This window comes from Aplidium turbinatum, chromosome 1 (assembly GCF_918807975.1).
Source record: "Aplidium turbinatum chromosome 1, kaAplTurb1.1, whole genome shotgun sequence".
In the NCBI taxonomy this organism is placed as follows: domain Eukaryota; kingdom Metazoa; phylum Chordata; class Ascidiacea; order Aplousobranchia; family Polyclinidae; genus Aplidium; species Aplidium turbinatum.
In genome coordinates this window covers 57494735-57509947 of record NC_137472.1, presented here as the reverse complement: position 1 = coordinate 57509947, position 15213 = coordinate 57494735, and the positions used below count along the sequence as shown (strand labels likewise).

Here is a 15213-nt window from a genome sequence, read left to right as displayed (position 1 = left end):
AGCCGAATGTTCTGTCAAACACAGCAATGCCCCAGGTCCCAGCAGCAAACGTTGACTTTTTTCATCGTTTTAACGTAATTAGGCGTTGAAGCGATGTACGAATGACAACTTTTTGTAAGTGATAAAGTAGACACTGATGTCTCTGTTTGGTTGTTCTCAGTGTCATTGAGGATCGATCTGATTTTGTATTTAAGACTTTTTTTTTTTTTTTTTTTTAAACAGTTGATTGCATACAGTTTACTTTTCTTTGCATGTTTGCTCCTGTGTACAGTCGCTCACGATTTATTCAAACCTGAACTAATAATAATGTTATGGTTAAGACTTTTGTGTAAGTTGAACAAGCCTTGTTGTTTTTGTCAACTTTGAAAACTCCAAGAACAACTTGTCCACTGCTTGTATTCGTCGAGTGCTTGTGATATTTGTTTAATTAAATCGTCTGCGTGAATTAGTTTTTAGAGCCAAACTGACCAAACATAGGTTCAATCGATGTTGTAAAGTTGCTGATTTGAATTCCAACAAAAGCATACGGTTGTGTCTCTGAGAGGATACTTAATGGCAAAGTGGAAGCAGCTGACTCCTAGCCCTGTATCTTTGCCTTCAGTTGTCTGTTATGTTAGCATTTGTTCACCCGCTATCACAGTGCACTGCATATGTACAATTGACTCAGCCAGAAAATCAATTCTTTGTTATGTTGATTCACTAGCACCGTACGGTGACCATTTGTTTGAACACATACAAGATATGCAGTTTTCTCAATAGCTGTTCAAATCATATTAATTATTAATATAAAACTTACTGTGCAAATCAAGCATGCGCTTAAAACTTTCTAAAAAAGTGAACATTTAAAAAATGGTCATCTTCTACTGCTGGGTTCAATGTCTGTCAACGAAAAACATACAAGAGGTCTGATGTGCAGACTGAGTGTACCACAGTGCGAGGTGGGTGGGCAAGTTGTATACCTCACTGATCTTATTTATGAGAATCTTCGTGGGAAGACTTAGCCGCAGAACGACCAACATGGCGCAGTCTTATTTATAAAGGCGCAGAATCAGTTGAGAAACATCGTACGCTATCTGCTGTCAAAAAACGAGAACATCGCAAGGCCCAAGCCTCAAACAACCCTCGTCCTAGCCAACCATCCTTCCAATGTCCATCCTGCAGTAGAAGCTTCACCGCATAGATAGGCCTCATCAGCCACTCACGTAGCCTACACTGACCAAAGCCCACACTAAAAAAAAGTTTGATCTCAGTCTCATTGGCCATCTTCGGAAACGAAGGGCGAACATCGTTTATGAGAAGCTCATTCGAATGTTCTTGGTTTTGAACCTATAAATGTTTCGAAGATGACAGATCATGGAGGACCACTTAACAAGTTTTTCAAATTCAATGGCGCCAAAGAGCATGAACCCTGATTCATTTTGATAAGCATCAGCCCAACTGGTATCGAAAGATATACACCAAAGCAAAATGTAACTTATAAATAATTTATTATTTTACGGAAAGTTTCGAGCGGTACCATTCTGGCGAGGTCAAAGCGTGAACTGCAGCACTGTTTGTTGCAGACCAGCCTAGTCTAATGTGCTACCACAGCAATCCAACTTTCGTAACGCTGATCAGTTTTAAATTCAATAATATTGCTTCACCTGTGCGTTAATTTATCGAAAACGTACTAAAAGCTTATAGGCCAAGGTTAGAAACTATCCTTCAAACAAGGAAACAATTTTTTTCTGCACACCTCATTGTCAAGCACTGTTAGAAGCTAGAAAAACTTTTATTACATTGATTCAACATCGCGTTTTGTTCGCATAACACACCTGTCTCATCTAGCAAAATGCGTTGTTTTCACATTGATTTAACGTCTACAAACGTTGAAACACTAAGAGTAATACACCTCAAGTAAATAAAAACTATCACTGATTAAATAATTGCTATCAATAGTCAAGAAAATGAAGTATCTTCTGACAAGTGTCAAACCCACAACAATGCTTGATAAGAACGACTCGGTTACATGCCTTGTAATGCCAAAAAATTTCTTTGCATTGCTATCAGTAGTAATGATCGTATCGATATTATTAGTGTCACTTGGAGGCTCTATTTATTTGCATGACGTAATCATGACGTCACCACCAAGTAGGCATCCCACCTGGCTAACAAGGGTCATTCCGGCGCTGTCCAGTCTGTCTTGTGGCAGTGTCGCATTATGGGATCACATTCCTAGTTCGCAGATGCTCGTTAATTACCAGGCTGGCATTTCAAAGCAAATCCTTTGAATGGAAAGCGTGATTGTAGCATGTTAACGCTTTTCTAACTTTTATTCGACGTTAAATAACAGAATAAAATAAAAATTTAAATAGATTTGTATTTTTTCGCGTAGCCGTGCGTATTACGTTGTTAAAATTTGATGTTAAATGGGAAAAGAAGTCGCCTGGGTTAAGACATAAAATCAATTCTAAAGATGGCTCGTTCTAGTTTGTCAATTCGATTTCAAGCCAGCGCTGTGACAAGCCACTCAGGAAACCTGGTTCTCCAAGATTTTCTTTTCGCTCAATCGTGTAGCGTCTATCGAGTGTCAGTTGCAAATTTTAATGGTCGTGTTATTGGGCTTGCTTCAACTTATATTAAGAAAGAGTTTAGTTTCGTTGGCTTGACATCTAGTAATGTCAAAATAACATCTAAAATATAAAAAAAGTCCTGTGGATGAAAAGAAATTAGAAGCATGGCTATAAAATGTTGTTGATATTCACCACAAAGGGCGTTTGCTGATAACAATTTCAAGCAAACTTTAAAACTTCAACAAAGTTTTGTCTGCGTAAAGTGTGGAGTGTGGTAGGTTTACAAGTCGTCAGTGGCAGCACGCACATTAGCCATTATAAAGCCTGCTAAGGTGAGGTGCTAGAAGTGAAAAAGAATGAATACGATTTGAAAATATATCATAGATGTTACAAAGGTTAGCATCATCATCAGTCGTTATCTCCGCCTGCGGCAGATTGCGCATCAACATGGCTTATTTGCTTCCAAGAGTGGCGATTTTGAGCCAACTCGCCCAGTGTCGTCAAGTGGAGTCCGGTCCATGATTGAATGTTGTCTTGCCATCGTTTTGGTTGTCTGCCACGTTTTCTTTTTCCTTCTACTTTGCCTTCTGTGCAAACTTTGCTGATTCCGAATTGTGATCTTTTAGTGTGGCCGAACAGTTTTAAAACTTTTGATTTTATTATTGCTGCAATTGGATGTAGTTTTGTCATAGTTAGAAGATCTTCTATTTTTGTGTGATCAAGTAAAAGGTTAGCAAGTAAAAGGTTAGCATAGCCATACAGTTTCTCTAAAAAGGCAGAACTTGTAGAATTTAAAGTGTGTGAAGGACTTCTACGTTCCAAAAAGAAATGAGTGAAGGGTTGATTGCATTATTATGATAAATTGAGGTCTCGCACAAAATCTACTAATAAAATCATTTTTCACACAATGGAGTTGGTTAAATATTAAAGTCAATCTTGTACAAAACGTGGCCTCTGGTGCATTTAAAACCTCTGATATGGCAGAATAAAACATTCATGTCTAAAAGCTAACCTCAATTGATTCAAGCAAAACATCAAACAGATTCAGAGCAATCTTACTATTTCATTTCGTGAATATTAGCTAATCTATAGGGCATTTACTGTATTTGTCATTGCATTATCAAGTTACCGATATATAGAATATCTTTAACCGCCTTCCAGCCAGAAAATCTGTGCTTTTTGCATTGATTCAATGTCTACAGATGTTAAATCAAGACGAAAACTGCTCAATGGTTGCCAGCTCTGTAGTCATAAAAGGGTTAGAACAAACTATAGAAATGACGTAAATGATTTGCGTCTCCTGATTACTTGAAGACGCTGTTGAAAAGCTGACTAAGTTGCTGTGACATTTGGAGTGTTAAGAGTGAAAGAACAATTTTTTACTTTGTAGAATTGACTTTCGTTTCTCAGTGTAATTTGGTTAGAAATAGTCTTATTTTGTAAAGCAGGAAGAGTGCAGTTCCTACTCCAAGCAAAATTGAAAAATGTCTTTTCTTAAACGGCGGTGGCGAAGGTAAATTGAATTAGTGAAACTTGGCACCTATTTGTTTTTTGTTTTTATGCTTTTGTTGAATAGAGCTTCGGTAGAGAGTTTGTCTTGTTGAACCATAGACATACGAAGCCGAGTAACGTGATCAAGTTTAACATCTTCAAGTTTGTTACATATAGAAACACAAAACTACGCAACAAACTAAGTATCGAACGTTTTCGACATCACAAGATGTCCTCTTCAGGAATAATATACATACAACTTGACGACATCTGATTAAAATACAATGGTTAACTAAATCTATAAACAGCTTTTGTTGAACTTGAATAATGTATTTACTTCACAAATGTAGATACAAACGACGTGTTTTAGCCCGATGCTGCGGGTTCGCTGTGGTAGTAGCGGTTTCACTAGCTTTCAAAACACAGTTTTCTAGTCTTCATGCGCTATGACCAGTGCTGTATTCGAGGGTATACGGCGGTATACGCAGTAGCCTATACTCTCTGCTTTTTCGAGCAACTATGGTATACCCTCTGGTTTTCCAAAGAGAGTGCTTATGCTATCCTTACTGATTCTTGACAACTACTAACTAACTACTTAACCATTTGAGGACCAATGGTACACGGGTGTACCACGAACTTAATTCCGTACTCGTCCAATTTTGATGTTGATAATTCATGTTATGGTAGAATAAAGATTAGTATTTTGTAAGTTGTGTATTATTTACCATTTTGGAAAATCTGACAGTATACCCTGTGCTTTTTGTACGAATACAGCACTGGCTATGACGGTATCTTTGATAACGTGAATTGACATAATTGATCCAACAAGAAAAAAAAATTCCTTTTTAATCTAAATTCTAAAGCCATTAAAAGGATCTAAAGAGAGGATGTTTCGCCAGCTGCTGCATAATATCTTTTCTTGTTCTATTCTTCATCACCTTCTTCGGGCAACAGGGGTCGACGTGATGCAGCCTACCGTAGTACCGTACACTACGGTTACGGCATATTAACTTGCTGTCGGTAGTTTTGACTTTGTCATCAGGATCGAAAAGCTGTAGTTGTTCCTTACTATTTTTAAGTTCATGCCAATGTTCTATTCAGTGGTTCGAAGGTAAACTCAAGTTTTGACGATAAAAAGTTCTGAATGATGACGTGTACTTTTTTTAACAAAACTTTCTTACGTACTCTGTAAGTCAAACATTTTTTGCAATGATTCAACATCTGCATATGTTGAATCAATCACCAATGCAAAAAAGATGGATTTGCTAACCTGACAGCTTTTCAAATTCTACGTCTATGGTTAACGTAAAGTTTATGTTGACGTGATGCAGCAAACGACCAAAACACTTGAAGCATCTTTTCGAGAGTCATCAAAGATTTAACACCAGATGTTTGTGCTTCACAGTTTCTTGACCAATCAGAACAGGCATTCAAACTACTCGTCAAAGCCTCATATTCAACCCCCGTCTTCTGACGTCAAGTCTGGAACAGGTAGGTTGCGAGTAGCATTGCTGACAATGAAAAATTTGTGCTTATACCAGGCATAGACGTAAATGTTTGTGTTGTTGTGCTGCTTTCTTACGTCCTTTTTACATTGCTTTGTTCTATTACTTTCTTTTTGAGAGAATTATGTGCTTCTAATGGTTGTTTGTAGTCACAGTTTTGTTTTGGCATAAACAACTTTTTGATGAATTTTTAACTCAAAATGAAAGTAAGATGTTAATTTGATGAAAGATTGTTACGTTTTTCACCGATAGTTATGATTCAAGATTTCGGTGTAAACTGCAGGAGGTTCCTCCAAGGAAGAGCATGCGGAAGTTGATCAAAAGGCGAACAAGAGTAGTGTCTTACGAAAGATCAAAAGTCGACTGGAGCGCGGTCGCAGCAACTGTGACGTCACAAAGCGACCTTTGATCGGTTCAAAGAAAATTAAAAGAACTCAATCTTTGCCCTGTGGTGAGTCCCAGTCATGAACAAAACGTTATTTTTGGTTTGGTTTTTGAATCTTTATCCTCGGACTGACAAAACCTTGATTGGTTATTTCTGGTAGTTTCGCATACTTGCAGAGGCTCTTGACGCAGGGCCGGTTACGAAGAGTGACAGAGTGAAGTTTTAAGATTGTTGAAGTGTTGTTGCCGGAGAATTATTTCATTCACTAGGAGCCGCTGAATGGAGTGCAGTCCTGAAAGTGCGTTGCTCAAGCGCATACTCCGAGAGTCGAACCAGCGGTGATCTTGAACCGGGCGCGTAACCACTGAGCTAACGGAGCGGTTGAAAACGTTGAATCAATGTAAAAAATAAAGAATTTGCTGTCGTGAAAGTTGCGAGTAATGTTCGGTTTAGCTTCTTTTATTTTTTCAGTGCAGCAATATTTTGTTTCCGCTTGCAGCAATCTTCAAGGATAAAGTTACCAGGCAGCAAAATCCGTTATTTTTACTTTGATTTAACGTTTGCAGACATTTATTGTCTTGGTTTTATTGCGTTTAAATCGGTGATTGTTGTCATAGGCATGTGAGGTTTGTTCAACCCCTACAAGATTTAAAAAATTAATTTAGAGTGTGTTTTATAATTGCAGCAGATGACATTAAAACTTACAAATAAATATTAAAATCATCATTAGTCATTCACCGTTAAAAGCGTTTTTTTACTGTAAACATACCATTGTGTTGCAACACTGCATACATAGTCTAACATAGCCTAACCGTAATAAAGCAGGGAAAAAGCAAAACAATTTTATAAGTTGCAGTGTTTCAATTTGAAGGTATCACCTTGCGCACCCAAACTAATCGATTTTTAACCTCATGAAGCTTATTTACTTAATTGCATTATTGTTAAATCAACAATGGCCAATTTCAGTTAGATTGCTTTTCGGTTAGTTTTTGTTAATTCAAATTTATGTTTAAATTTCAAGCAGGCCTGAAATTGATTGGATGTTGATTATTTTTTAGCTAAGAAATTTAATGCTTAGCTGGAGATAATAAGAGTATCGATTATTTTCTAATATTTCTTCAGGAAATCCCACCCAGCCAATTGCTCCAATATATCGATCCACAGATGGCAAGTTCCACTTGCGTGATCGCACCAATGAGAAGCCGTCAGTAGGTCACGTGATCAGACGTAATCACAGCGAGAGAATGTACGCGGAATCTGACTCCGAAGACACGTGGAGAAGAACAGAGCATCTTCGGAAGACGCGACCAGTCAGTGACTCGTTTCTTCATCATGATACAACTAATATGAAGAAGTACTGGGTTCACCAATCACCAAGAGAGAGCGTTATAGAGGAAGTAGACGAATGCGACGCAAATTTAGAGATTGATTGCAGTCAAAGCAATATAGAAGTGAGATACATTCCTCAACAGAAGAACAATTCAAGAAGATCATCCGATGAAAGATCACCACGACATTGCTTGTCTCCAAGTATTCAACCAGATGCAAAAACTGCAAGAGAAAAGGATCGTTATCGGTCTATGACACATTATCTTTCAGATTCCTTTGTACAAGGCACACTTCCTTATCATAGACACCGTGCCCAGTATACACAGTTGTCACCACCGCCATTGAACTGTCAACCTGAATATGTCTACTTAAAGGATTTGGGTATCTCTTGTCCGGAAACGCCGTGTAGTAATGTTACTGATCAAAGAAGTTTTAGCCCTGGTGTTGATTTTATGTCGATGCACAACCCTACTCCAGCAGCTCCTCCGAGAGTAAAGTATCACGCACATACTCAAATTTCTGGAGGACATTATCATCTATCTCCACGAGGAAGTTACTCTAACAGGAATCAATCTGCTCTTCCTCTTTTACAGCATCAGACTCAGAGGTGGAAAGAAGATTCTTCATCAAAAGAGTTTACTCAGAACCGTCAACAATTGTATTTTCCTCCGACGATAGAAACTAAGAGACAACAATTTCATGAAAATAATAACAATTTGAGCAAGCAGGAATCACCTACTCATCCAAACGTAATGCAAGAGAACAAAAAATCGAGGACTCTTTCTCCTTCCGATGAGAGATTTTCTCGCCACTATGATGACGAGATAGTTGAAAGTCCAACTCCGCCATTAAATGAATTTCAACTTTCAACTCCGCAGCACAATAATAACAACAGCAAGCATAGACCTCTAAAAACTCGTGACTTTCGTGCACATTCCTGTTCATTGCCTTCGCTTTCACAACGTAAGTTTACACTTAGACTTAACAGCCAAGAACTAACGACTAGAAGGTCGGCTTCTGAAGAGCTGCTGGGACGATCACCCCACTTGATCACAGAAGTTGAGGCTGACCAAGATTTCGACTCTGATCGAAGGTTTAGCTTCACATCCGGGAGCAACAGCACCGTTCGTCACGTGCCTTCCAGAGAGAGCAACCTTTCATCTGTTGGAGGTCCATCTAGCGACAAAAGTAAGTGTAACACAACTCGTAAACACTAGAATTTAAGGTACTGTGGGAGAGATACACACATAACCTTATACAATCAAAGTAATCATCGATGAGTTGCAAGATTCATTGTTTACCAAGTCGCAATAATTTGTTTGAGATAATAAATCCTAGCCATAAAGAATACACTCTACAATTACACCAGATAGTAGTTCATAGAATGAGACCCAAAGCAAGTCAAACGTGGTTGTTTCTACACAGTTTACATGAAATGGCGCATACGATTTTTCTAGCTTTCATTGTTTTATTTGCTCAAAACCGCAAATCATCAAGTAAATCACAAGAGACTCAATCGAGTAATTTTTGTTCATACTGAAAAATAAAATGCAATGAAATTTATTTGAAAATTTTTGCTTTAAATTTGGTATATAGTCGCTTGTAACAGCCTACCCCGCGGACTTAAATTTTAAACTCTCAAAAAAATCAACTCTAGCTCGACTGAGCCGCCAAGTGATAAGGTTATTCAATTTTCGAAACGTCATCGGTATGACGTATACCAAGAGCACCGGTTAGGTCTGCGCAAAGATGGCCACCAAGATAGACTTTTGCCCTCGTTTATTTAATAGCATAAATCTTTAACAACAAGCCATAAGCTTGAATAGGCTACAATAAAATGCTACAAACCTATCGATTCTACATGATGGTAATGCAAATAGGTTCACGCGGCAATTGATGTCAAATGCTATTGGAAAAAAATGTTATCTTTTAACTGATACAAAACAACATTTTTTTGTATTGCAGTTTCTGCATCGATATCTTCTTTCCATAAAGACTCGATGTTGAGTTTTCCGATACAATCTCCCCGTTCGGAGAAGAGCAGCGTTTCCATGTCTCCACTCATCCCTTCCGAATTAGGAGGAGCAGGAAGCAGTAGTGGATACGATAGTCAAAACGCTTCTTCAGAAAACTCTTCACATATCATCCGACCCAGTGGGTGTCCTCATAAGCACAGCATTGTGAGAAATAAAAACAACGCCCCTGATACTTTGCTAAGTAGCGGCTCTTATTCACACCAACAACTGCCGAAAGACCAGAACCACTTTAAACCCGAGACCGTAAATTCAACTCTTGGAGTAGCACATAACTCTGGGACTAGTCGAAGCACATCGACCTCAAGTGACGCCAAGTGAGTATAGCAACAGTTGTAGGGAAAAGTGTAGGCCTCATTTTTTAATTTTCAGATGAGATTATATTTTAGGTAGCAAGGCTCCTAACCAAACTCAATCAACTTTCAGTGAAATTTCGAGATTGCGAAGGTTTCATTAAGTATTTTTCCTTCGCCAAGATCTTGCTGGCAACTGAACTATTTAAATTCATTCTTGGATGATGACTTCTATTTCTATGCTTTCTTTCAATCCCACCATACTTTCAGATCGCGCAAAGACACGTCCTCTGTTGACGAGAAGTACGAATGGGACTCAACTTCTGAAATAGAATCGGATATTTTGGAGGCTTTGAAACGCTTGGGAACTTACAAGCATGACGGCCCAATGTCCAAGGTAGGTTACATGTTTATTACCAATTACCATGACAATGATGATTTCTCACAGGCCTTTTTGATTTTAAACATTTTGTTACTCTGTTCTATTGTTTTCTCTAGATAGGTCAATAAATGACTAATACAGACTAAACCAAATCGATTAGCCAACTTTTACATGTCTATCTTTCCGTATTAAGTAATTCAATATCTTCTTAGGCCAAAATACAGTTACTTAGGTTTACCCTTGTTCCAATACAGCTCAGAATTTTTGTTACTATACTTTCAATTTTGTATACGTCTTGTGCGGTTGGCTACACCTAATATTAACATGTCAGCCTATTAACTGGTAAAGCATCCTCAAAAACAGTTGCAAACTTGATTGTATTGCCACTTCCTTCAGAAGTCCCAAATCACTTTGCTAGTGGTTAAGATGTTGATCAAGTCGCAGCAATGGAGTAAACGTTTAGCTTTACGTGAAATCGCAATCATTTTTGTTGAAAATATTTAGTTACATGATAACTTTTGATACAGTTGCTTACTGTAAAACATAGAACGTGAACGTACAGAGCTAACATAATTATTATTCAGGTTTTAAATCAATATATTTGAGTTGCTGTGCAAAAGTTCAAGTTTGGGTTTCTTTAAGAAACTTTTTACACTTTTTCTGTCCTAACAACCATTGTGAACCTTCAAAGGACGTCATCCAGGAATTGAAGAAACTAAACGTGGGCAGATCTGAGAAGCATCAACCTCAAGAAAGTAGCTCTCAACTGCATCCAGAAGCCGATGGAAACGAATCGGTAAATTTATGTTTACAATCTAAGCAAAAAATGAACTGCTAGGTAACAACATGGGCTAGCTGCCACCAGCGGCGTGCATCAGAGTCGGGAGCACTGATTGATTGTGAGGATATTTGCTCTCGGACGGAGAAAGATCGGGAAGCTTAATCCTGCTAGCTTTGCTTACTTGCTTACTTACAAGCTTTTTTGGTTCAATTTCAACAGCTTAATTAAAAGAAACGTTTGGTAATTTATTATAAATGTTTCATAACGTTAGAAATATCTTTTAAAATCACATTTTTCAATTGAATTATTTTGATGTTGCCCAGTTCAGTTTTAATTGATGCCGTAAGGGACGTTTTTCGGGTAGCCTAAATTTTAAATTTTTGAAACAATTAGTGATTATAACTCTGAAAGTAGTTGCTCCCTGCCTTTTACTACGCCAAGTTTTGTCTAAAAAAAAAAACATAATAACAAAAGTACACCTTTTTGTTTTTTCTTTTACAGTCATCAGAATCTGATGATGACTCCTACTCCAAACAAACTATGGAACAGAGGTATGCAAATAATTCCTAAAAGTTTTGATAAATTTAAATGTTTAACCTTGCCAAATTAATCTCCAGTGTAGCATACACGTCATAACTGTTGATCAATCTATTAAATTGACTATATGTTTTTTACAGGTAGTGATTCTGACCAATGCTTTATTTCTGAATGTGTAGCCTAACAAAGAGTTTTTTTTATGGCGTGATTTTTGAGATTTGGTAACAATGCTTTAAACAAGCAACTAATTTCAAGGAATTTAAAAATAAGTTGTTGCGTGGTTGTTGCAAACAGTCGCGTACGCAGGATTTTCTCAAGGGGGGAGGAAGCATCCGAGTTATGTTTTTGCATCGCAACGAAAACGAATTGATAAAACATGCATTTGTCAACAATAGCCAGCTAGTTATATTGTGTAAGATTAGCCTGCCATACTCAGCTTGCATTGACGATATCTTTTTAGTTCGCAGCAACTAGTATAACTGACTCAATTGTATAGATTTTGGGTTGAAAACAAACAAATGTGATGTTACACTCTTGACGTCGCATGTCACGTTTTACGTAGATGACGTAGTGAGCTTATTCAATTCAATAAATTACGCGTTTTAAGAGTACGTTCAGTGGCGTACGCAGGATTTTCTGACTGGGGGAGTAAAGCGTTCGATATAACTTAACATTTTTTTTTATCAAGAGTAGCCTAATGCTACTTTATAGTCTGACCAAGATTTAAGGTAGCCGAGGCTATTTGTCGGTGAAATACAAACTCTCGCGGTCTTTGGGTATGTCACTGTACTTTTAACTTTAATTATTAGATAAATGCAAATATGAAAAGCATGATAGTGGGCCTCTACTTTTTGGTTAAGGTTCCTAAAATGTTGTTCAAACCATAGGTTGTAAATTCGAATCAAAAACATCAGACTGACTCCACAATCTGTTGGGACTTCATCTTTGACCATAACAATGAAAAAGGCTATGAAGTTTAACTAAACTCTTTACATGGCCGTTTTCAGAAGATAATATAGTTATGAAAAATAAAGTCTCTAAAACATGTAATTGCATCACTCTTGAAATACAAAAATTAAAAATTAGAGGAAAGAATGACGCAGTATTTGTCGTAAAAAAAAGTTAGACGCTGGGTTGAATGCAGAACAGCCTTCTTGAATATTGAGGTAGCCTAGTTCCAAAAAAAAATTGACGATGTGGAGTTTCCTTCCGTATGCAAGTCCCCTCCCTTCTAAAATGTTTTTAAAGTAATAAAAAATTATCTGGAATGCAACAGTATACGCTAGATAGTCCCTGGCAACGCTTCTGGATGCTATTAGGGAACGTTCAAATATTACGTAACGCCTTCGAGGGGGAGGGGGGTGGGGTATGCAAAGCGTTACGTTAGCGTCACATCGGGGGGGAGGGGGTTCAAGCAAAACGTTACGTAACGCTTTCGAAATGTTAGTTTTTTGTGCTGAATTCGTAGTGAAAAAGCGTTACATGGGGAGGGGGGATTGAAAAAAGCGTTACGTTGGCGTTACATGGGGGAGGGGGGGGTCAAAAATTCGGAAAAAAAGCGTTACGTAATATTTGAACGTTCCCTTATTGAATATCTTCGTCGTTTCATGAGCATTTAGTTTTGGACAAGGCTTATGCTATCAACCGTGGAAACACATTTTTCGAGAAAGCGAGAGCGTAGTAGCCTATACTATTATTTCTCCTGTAAATTCAACAAAATAACATAGATTTAGCCTACTAGTTTTGCTGATTTAAAATAGCTATTCCAAATGATAATCAACAATACAATAACGATGGATTCAACCTAAGATATAAAATGTCGAGTTTTTATAGCAGTATGTATAGTAACATTGTTCATATTAAAATGCCGAAAAACGCTGCTCCAACTAGCCTAAATATGAATAAGGATGGATCCCTAAACAGATATGTGGTCCCACTAACTAGGGTTTTGGAAGTGGTAAATAGAGCCTTACCTAATTTCAGTTATAATATCAAGCTTCTGTGGCAACATTTTTTCATTTCAAACAGCCAAAAGAAAAAATATTAAACAAACTGAAATAAGTGGGCCCCTAAGCAATCGTGCCTCCCGGGGGGTATAAGTGACGGTTAATACGGTCCTGCTACCCAAGACCACTCTTGAACGATAACATGTTTGCACTATACAATCACAACAACGCTAAAAATCATAATTTTTGAAGAAGAGATGGCTATGGCCTAATAGCCCCCACCCCCCTGCGTACGCCACTGGTTGCAAATATGCTTCACTATTCACTAAGTTGGTTTAGTTTTTGAATCTTTATCCTCGGCCTGACAAAGCCTTGACAGGTTATTCCTGGTAATTTCGCACACTTGTACACTGTAGAGGCACTTGACGCAGGGCTGGTTACCGAGATTAGCAGAGTGAAGTTTGCGATTGTTGAAGTGTTGTTGCCAGGGAATTATTTCATTCACTATAGGTGCCGCTGAATGGAGAGCAGTAATGAAATGCGTTGATCAAACGCACACCCCGAGAGTCGAATCAGCGCCGCGTGATCTTGAGGCGGGCGCGCAACCACTGAGCTGTCGGGTGGATTTCATGCTGTCATGAAGAAGATATTTCGCTGCCTACTATTTCAATCCAAGTAGCCCAGCCTGTGTCTGTCTTCATTCTCGAGATGCTAGGCCTACTATTTGGAAGTAGCCTAATCTTTTGCGCTTTATTTTATAGATGCGCCGCTCTGAAAGAAGAATACCTTGAACACAAGCGTCGTGTCATGGCCCGAAAACATGCGTTCGCTTCCCCAGATAGCTAACGTTGGTTTTTATATTTTGTGCTTGTCTTGCAGCAACTGTATGCAAATAACAAATTTGCAAATCTGAGCAAGGATTCTAGTTGTTTTTTTTGTTCTTGTTTATTTTGTGTATTTTCGCTTTGGCGTCATTTAATTATTTTTTCTAAACTGTTTGTGGTTTGCGAATGTTTAACATTTTGTTTTTAATAAATTTACGTAAGTTTAAGAAACTGTTGTCAAAAGTTCCAAAGAATAAGTTATAGGCTATAGGTTATTTAGTAGTAGGCTATAAATACTAGATAGCATAGTTAGATAGCTATGGTTTAAGTTTACAAAAGGCGTCACACAATTATTAGGTTTTGTAGCCTAACTGAATGCAAAGGCAAAAACTTCTGATTTGTCCTGCAAAAGTGTCGACAACTCCTGCCAGACGGAAGTGTTTATGAAAAGCTTCTGCACCTGTAAATGCACCATTGAAGCAATCTTCTTTCGTGTGAGATAGTTCAGTGCAGGTAATAGAAAGCCAAGTGAGTGTAGCTTCGTCCAGTTCTGCTAATTAATCACTAACTTATAACCAGGGATGGAAGAACCATTTTAAAAGTAGGTGGGCCCAGAGGCGCAGCAGTCAAAGTCAATCCAACTTCTGAGGGGCGAAGCCCCCCAGACCCCCTTAGCATTGCTGCACTCCAAATACTTTATATCCTTTATACACTGAGTTTACATGATTGCCTTTCGTACCAACAAGAGAAAAGTTTCCATTTTTTGGGCCCAATTTGGCCAAACACATTTACAAAATTGTTAAATTGCTTTATAGTGCTGTACAAAATATGGCGACAAACACAAAAATAAAAAAGAAACAATACACACACAGTTATAATACCACCTGGGATAAATAATCTGCAGCATTATACAATGACAGCCGCAGCGCCAATATGCAAATATAATATTAATACGGTACTGGCATCAACAATGCACAGCTAATTACCACAAAGTTTCAATACCAGGAGTACCGGTACTGGTACCGCATATACACATATTTAACAGTTAGCAAAGTTTTCCCTGAGTAACGGCCTGCAGTATTATGTGCATACACAACAGCTGCACCACTAATATACAAATATAATAGGCCTACTAGTATCAAACAACAACAAGGT

The 15213-nt window shown here is 38.0% G+C and overlaps 1 protein-coding gene across 2 annotated transcripts in view; it reads left to right on the top strand.

Moving 5' to 3' along the window:
• LOC145772546 (uncharacterized) overlaps positions 1-14279 on the top strand; it is a 35661-nt gene extending 21382 nt beyond the window's left edge. For both annotated transcript variants that reach the window (XM_082584416.1, XM_082584410.1), the window contains exons 14-21: positions 5449-5534; positions 5832-5999; positions 7056-8450; positions 9228-9612; positions 9859-9985; positions 10662-10766; positions 11253-11302; positions 13996-14279. In XM_082584416.1, coding sequence (XP_082440542.1) covers positions 5449-5534; positions 5832-5999; positions 7056-8450; positions 9228-9612; positions 9859-9985; positions 10662-10766; positions 11253-11302; positions 13996-14080 — 2401 coding nt within the window. In that variant the 3' untranslated portion in view covers positions 14081-14279. The remainder of the gene's footprint in view (positions 1-5448; positions 5535-5831; positions 6000-7055; positions 8451-9227; positions 9613-9858; positions 9986-10661; positions 10767-11252; positions 11303-13995) is intronic.
• The last annotated feature ends 934 nt before the right edge of the window (positions 14280-15213 follow it).